Source organism: Aspergillus aculeatinus (assembly GCF_003184765.1).
Source record: "Aspergillus aculeatinus CBS 121060 unplaced genomic scaffold BO66scaffold_53, whole genome shotgun sequence".
Classification (NCBI taxonomy): Eukaryota; Fungi; Ascomycota; class Eurotiomycetes; order Eurotiales; family Aspergillaceae; genus Aspergillus; species Aspergillus aculeatinus.
Window position 1 is genome coordinate 1 of NW_020291522.1, and position 5,404 is coordinate 5,404.

The 5,404-nt window shown below is 56.0% G+C and overlaps 3 protein-coding genes across 3 annotated transcripts; 1 reads left to right on the plus strand and 2 right to left on the minus strand.

The window, feature by feature from the left end:
- Window positions 1-4: 4 nt before the first annotated feature.
- cbfA (putative CBF/NF-Y family transcription factor) lies at window positions 5-755 on the minus strand (the record flags this gene model as incomplete). The annotated part of the gene is made up of 2 exons (XM_025650585.1): window positions 223-755; window positions 5-121 (listed from the first exon to the last, which is right to left on the minus strand). Coding segments are annotated over exons 1-2 (360 nt in total), but the record flags the coding sequence as incomplete, so codon positions are not given.
- A 468-nt stretch (window positions 756-1,223) lies between these two features.
- On the minus strand, window positions 1,224-3,078 carry BO66DRAFT_381910 (putative GTP binding protein). Its single transcript, XM_025645979.1, has 3 exons — window positions 2,996-3,078; window positions 2,846-2,940; window positions 1,224-2,788 (listed from the first exon to the last, which is right to left on the minus strand). Exons 1-3 carry the CDS (start codon window positions 3,006-3,008, stop codon window positions 1,265-1,267), a joined length of 1,632 nt encoding a protein of 543 aa, XP_025499930.1. The 5' UTR covers window positions 3,009-3,078; the 3' UTR covers window positions 1,224-1,264.
- A 147-nt stretch (window positions 3,079-3,225) lies between these two features.
- On the plus strand, window positions 3,226-4,791 carry BO66DRAFT_423006 (HAD family hydrolase). The gene is made up of 4 exons (XM_025650087.1): window positions 3,226-3,527; window positions 3,652-3,673; window positions 3,772-3,881; window positions 4,060-4,791. Exons 1-4 carry the CDS (start codon window positions 3,428-3,430, stop codon window positions 4,542-4,544), a joined length of 717 nt encoding a protein of 238 aa, XP_025499931.1. The 5' UTR covers window positions 3,226-3,427; the 3' UTR covers window positions 4,545-4,791.
- Window positions 4,792-5,404: the final 613 nt, after the last annotated feature.

A 5,404-nucleotide genomic window follows, 5' to 3' on the forward strand; every position in this document is an offset into this window, starting at 1 on the left:
AGACAAACACCGTCGCCGCCTTCTGGAGGGCTAATACCGCGTCCTTTTGGAGGGAGGTGTTGGGCGGGAGGACGGATTTGGCGAGGCGGATTGTGAGGGTGCGTGGGAGGAGGTAGTCCTTCTTTCGGGTAAGTATTCTATGGTTTCGGGGGATGGGATGTAGTGGTGGGATGGGCGGGGGTAAGGCAATGGCAAGGGCAAGGGCACGGGTATGGGCCATACCTCAATGCCTACGCCTGCTTCTGCGCGGGCTTTCAGTTGCTGTTCGGTGGCTTCGACGGTTCCTCCGCTGCCGCTGGGTTTGGGTGTTGCTGCTGCTGCTGTCGCTGCTGTCGCTGTCGCTGTGGTGTCGGGTTGAGGGGAGGAGGAGGATGGGTGGGAGGGTGGGGATTGCGTCGTGGGTGAGGGGGGCTCTGTCGCTGCTGCTGCTGCTGCTGTCGTGTTGGAGGTGGATTTGCGAGCCATGGTGTTTTATATATCTCTTTTTTGGGGGGGGGGCAACTGGGTTGGGGTTGGGAGTGAGGGTTTGTTCGCGATCGAGTCTTTCGTCGAAGGCTTCTTGATGCCCAGTGGCCGACGATTCCCCTTCCTTTCGCACGGCGGTCAAAAATTCTGGGGTCTCGGAGGGTGCGCGGGTCGATGGGTTCAGGTTTTGGAGGTTTCTCTTTTCGAAAAGAACAGTGCAACAGGTGATGCTGGATAGAGAAATTTGTGACCCGACTCAGTCAACGTGAAAATGACGCGTCGCGAATGGGGATTGTCGGAAGGAAAAAGCGCGTGTGGAGCAAATCCCATTTTACTCTTCCCGCGGCCGGGGTTGGGAAGACTTATCGATTGGTGGCGATAAGGAAAGGCACGGGACTGTGCATGCGTGGATGGTTACAGTATACAGTATAGCAAAGGTCTGATCGTGATTCTATCTTGAATGTTGATGATGTTTTTCTTGTTTGGGGTTTGCTGGATGTAATGCGGCTTGGTTCTTTCTGTCCTTTGGGTGACTGGGTTGGTTTAGCATGGTTTGTGCATATCTCTGTGCGTGCAGTGCTATATATCTTCTGCCTTCTTCGAACGGTCAAATATACTGACATGTCATCACGACCACAACCATAATCCTGGCCAGGTTATCGATCATCGGCACTAGGAGCTAAGGTGATAATCACAAGGCAGAAAAGCTTTTACGAAAGAAAACGTAGTAGTAGAAGAAATCATGCTCAATTATCTACCTTTTATGAACCATAAACGCCTGGTATCCTGAACAAATCATCTATTCAGCCATTTCCTCGTCCTCGCCCTCGCCGTTGCCCCAGAGTCCCTCGATCTTGAACTCCGCCGCCCACTCCGTCACGATCTTCTTCGTGTCCACGCCCGCAGCCGCAGCCGAGCCGTCGGCGGGCGTCGTCACCACCTGCAGCACAGGAGGGTTGACCCATCCCTGGATGCGGCCGTCTCTCCAGTCCGTGATGACGGTCATCGCCGCCGCCTCCAGGTTGGGCACACCACCCTTGCCGAGACGTCCACGCTTCCGCGCGACCTGCACCAAGAAGTCGTGGGTCTGATCACCCCCGGAGGGGAGCAAGGGCGGCACGCCGTAGACCTTCAGCAACTTGGCCACGAGATCCTCCGAGGTGGACAACCGCTTGAGCAGCAGAGACACGGCGGGGACCGGGTCTTCGATGTGCTTCGGGGGAACCGCGTTCAGCAGGATCAAACGAGCGTGCTCCTCCTGCTTCTTCTTGCCCTTCTTGCTGCTGCCGCTGCTCTTCTCGCCCGCGTTGGGGAAGACAATACCGGGGGAGTCGATCAGCTTGAGCTTGCTGTCCAACTTCACCTCCCGCAAGCTGGTGGTCACACCGGCCTCGGCGCCAGTCGGGCAGGCGTTGCTGGAGCCCTTGTTCATGCGGGCCGTCAGGGCGTTGATGACGGACGATTTACCGACGTTGGGATACCCGATCACACCCACGGAGATGGATCGCTTGAGCTGCTTGCTCTGTGAATACGTCTTGAGAGCACGGAAGAGAGTCTCCGAGGTACCCTTCACCGTCAATTGCTTGTGGTCGAACGTGTGCGCGTTGCCCGAGCCGTTGGAGGCCTTGAGAGGCAGAGTAGGGAAGTAGCGACGCAGGTGGATCAGCCAGTCCTTGAGGACCGGAGGGGGAACGAGATCGATCTTGTTGAGGATCAGGATCAACCGCTTCGAGCCACGGTCGGCGGCCATGATGGCGCGCTCCACCTCCTTGGAACGAGTGCCCTCGGGGTCGCGAGCATCCAGCACATACAGGACCACATCGGCGGCATCCACGACCTGCTTGAAGACCTTGTCGAAGGCTTTCCGCGAGCTCTCCTTGGAGGTCAACTGTGCTGCTAACGAGGGGGCGGCAATGTTCTCCAGGGAAGCGCCACCCTCCTCCTCGTCCATTTCCATGTCATCGTCGTCATCCTCCTCGTCGTCGTCGTCCATCTCGTCATCGTCATCCTCCTCGCTGTCGCTGTACTCGGCGGCACGAGCCCGGGCCGAAGCAAGCAGCGCAGCCATGGGGTTCGACGAATCGTCCTCGTCCATCTCATCATCGAGAAGATCGTTTTCGTCGATCGCCGCGCCAGTCTGAGCGCCCTGCTCTCCGGATTCCTTCTGTGCGGCGCGGCGCGCGCGGGCTTCCTCACGGATACGTTCTTGCTCCTCCGCCTTCAAGCGCTTCTTCTCCTCGATCTCGTGCAGGATCTTGTCCTTGTGGGGGAAGAGGTTGGGGATACCGGGATCCTTCTTGATCTTGGACCGCCATTCGGGGTTCTAGTAGCCGTGTCAGCTGGATATACTGACCCAGCAAAGAGACAGGAGGGTGTTTACCTTCTTGGCGAGCTTTCTCATCTTGCGCTGCTTCGCCGCAGAGGCTTTTTCAATCTTGTGCCTCAAGCGGACGGGCACCCGCTTCGAGTTCTTGCCTGGGAAAGGGTCAGTTTCTACGAAAGAGGAAAAGTAGTGCAGGAGCAAACCTACCGAGCTTGACCATCTTGGATAATCTGGCAGAGATCAAATCACAGACACAAAGAAGCGATCAAGGCCGAGCAAACTGATCTGCGAGGCCAGCGAAAATCGAGTCGCTGCGAACAACAATTTTGTGCCGCCAAGATTTGACGCTAAGATAACCGGCCCCATGTTTGGCCGATCTCCGAGGCTTCTGTTTCTCGCGCGGGACAATCACCTAATCAATCGCTTATCTCCATCATCTCATCCCATCCCGCCAAAACAATCGGTACATTTACTCTTCGGCCTATTCCCGTCAATCGTTCGCAAAGGACTGTGTCCGCTCCTTACTTCGCTCTATCCTACAGCTTCGCTCTAGAGAGAACCTCTATTACTGCTTACAGCACCTCTCTCCACTCTTCTGCATCACCAGTCCGCTGTCCTACTCCGGACCCCGCTCTTATCATGTCCAACTCAACCGGCTCGTTCTCTGCCCCTCCGCAAATCCTCACCTTTGACGGTCTCCTTTCCGACTTTGACGGTACCATCGTCGACTCAACCGATGGTAAGTGCCCTCGGAAACCTCGCCATAAGTCTATTTATGATTTGCATTCTCGCCCCGTCGCACACTGGCACCTCGATCGATCGAAACTGACGCTCTGATCCTTCTCTTTTCTCCCCCGCACCAGCGATCGTGAAACATTGGCACAAGTTAGTTCAGTCCAGTCCTCTATACAACAACCCCAAACCGCAACCCGTACAACTTCTGTCGGAACATCGCTAACCGTGGCGACATTTCGCCATTGCAGAATTGGCGCGGAGTTAGGCGTTGACCCCGCGACGATCCTGGCGACCTCACACGGACGCCGAAGCATTGATACGCTGCAGCTGTATGACCCGACGAAGGCCAACTGGGAGTGTAAGTCTTTTTGTTGATTGTACTGTACACGCACGCCATTACACAGTCCAGATCGAATTTCCTGAATCCCCTCCAAAGCAATACCCGATCTCGTCAACACACAGACCCTTTTTTTGCTGTGAAAGCCCACCAAAAAAAAAAGCAAACGCACAACAGCGCAGCGCTGACAACACCACAGACGTCAGCTACGTGGAGGGCCGTATCCCTCAGGAGTACGGATCCGACGCCGTTGAGATTCCCGGCGCGCGGTCCCTGCTGTCAGCGTTGGACGAGGCGGGCGCTCGCTGGGGGGTGGTGACATCCGGAACGCGCGCCCTGCTGGAAGGCTGGCTGGGCGTGCTGAACCTCACGCACCCGGACGTGTTGGTCGTGGCCGAGGACGTCGAGCTGGGCAAGCCCGACCCGCGGTGCTATCTCTTGGGTCGGACACGATTGGGTCTGGAGCATTCGCCCGCGCTGGTCGTGCTGGAGGATGCGCCCTCGGGAATCAAGGCGGGCAAGGCGGCTGGGTTCACGGTCATTGCGTTGACGACGACCCACACGCTGGAGCAACTTCAGGCGGCCGGGGCGGATGTGATCATCGAGGACCTGCGGAGCATCAGCGTCAAGAGCGTGGTGGATGGACGGATTGAGCTGGAGGTGCGGAATGCCTTTGAGGCATAGATGCGTAGGATAGAAGGATAGAAAGAGGCTAGACTGGCTCGGCATGGAAGTAGTAGTGGCAGACCCACCCCCCTTCCCTCGATGAAGATGCCTTCTTGGTGATTTCTCTGTTTCCTACTGCTGTATCTTTGGAGCCAAGATTTGCCTTCCAACTTAGATAGACACGGACCTGACAACATTCGCATTGTACATATTTAGCATCATAGATAGACATAAGACTAGAATGGCGAGCCAGCCAGCTACACAGAAGTATCAGATAACACCCAGAACCAGACCCGATGCCCATGCAGTCATAGATCTACACAACACACATCCAATCTGCCCTTATGACCGAGATGTACTCTAATCGCCATGACCCCGCCGGTGAACACCGAACACCACCAAGGTGAACAGACCCGGTATCATACAGATGCACAGTACCCATGAATCTCTCGCGACAACCCAACCCGACAAGTATCCGGTACAGTCGGGTAGCACTAGACCTCGCCATACCAGGCTAGACCCGACAAGCCGATCCAAACCATCCAGCCCCCAAGTTCTGTAAGCGGCAGACTAAGTACCTTAGGTAGCCACCCGAACGGCCTCAGAGGAACACACTATTGACTTTCTTCTACAAATCATGACCACTAGTTACCTTCCACCCAGAGACCCATCTAGATCCCCAGGCCCTCTTACCCTCATACCCACCTCATACCCTTCATACCCCCGACAGAGAAAGATATCCCAGCTCTCAACTCTCGTGCAGACCAAAGAAAGGAACCTTACGATGGCAGAAGAAATTCCATCCCACACACTGCCCCCCTCAACCAATTGCACATACCTACATACTCACCCACAGATCCCGACTCATAACCCCAATC

Coding starts and splice junctions, on each gene's coding strand:
- BO66DRAFT_381910 (XM_025645979.1), bottom strand. Junction 2,789..2,845: donor TGAGAAAGCTCGCCAAGAAG/GTAAACACCCTC, acceptor CACGGCTACTAG/AACCCCGAATGGCGGTCCAA.
- BO66DRAFT_423006 (XM_025650087.1), top strand. CDS start 3,428: ATGTCCAACTCAACCGGCTCGTTCTCTGCCCCTCCGCAAATCCTCACC. Junction 3,674..3,771: donor ATCGTGAAACATTGGCACAA/GTTAGTTCAGTC, acceptor TCGCCATTGCAG/AATTGGCGCGGAGTTAGGCG. Junction 3,882..4,059: donor GACGAAGGCCAACTGGGAGT/GTAAGTCTTTTT, acceptor ACAACACCACAG/ACGTCAGCTACGTGGAGGGC.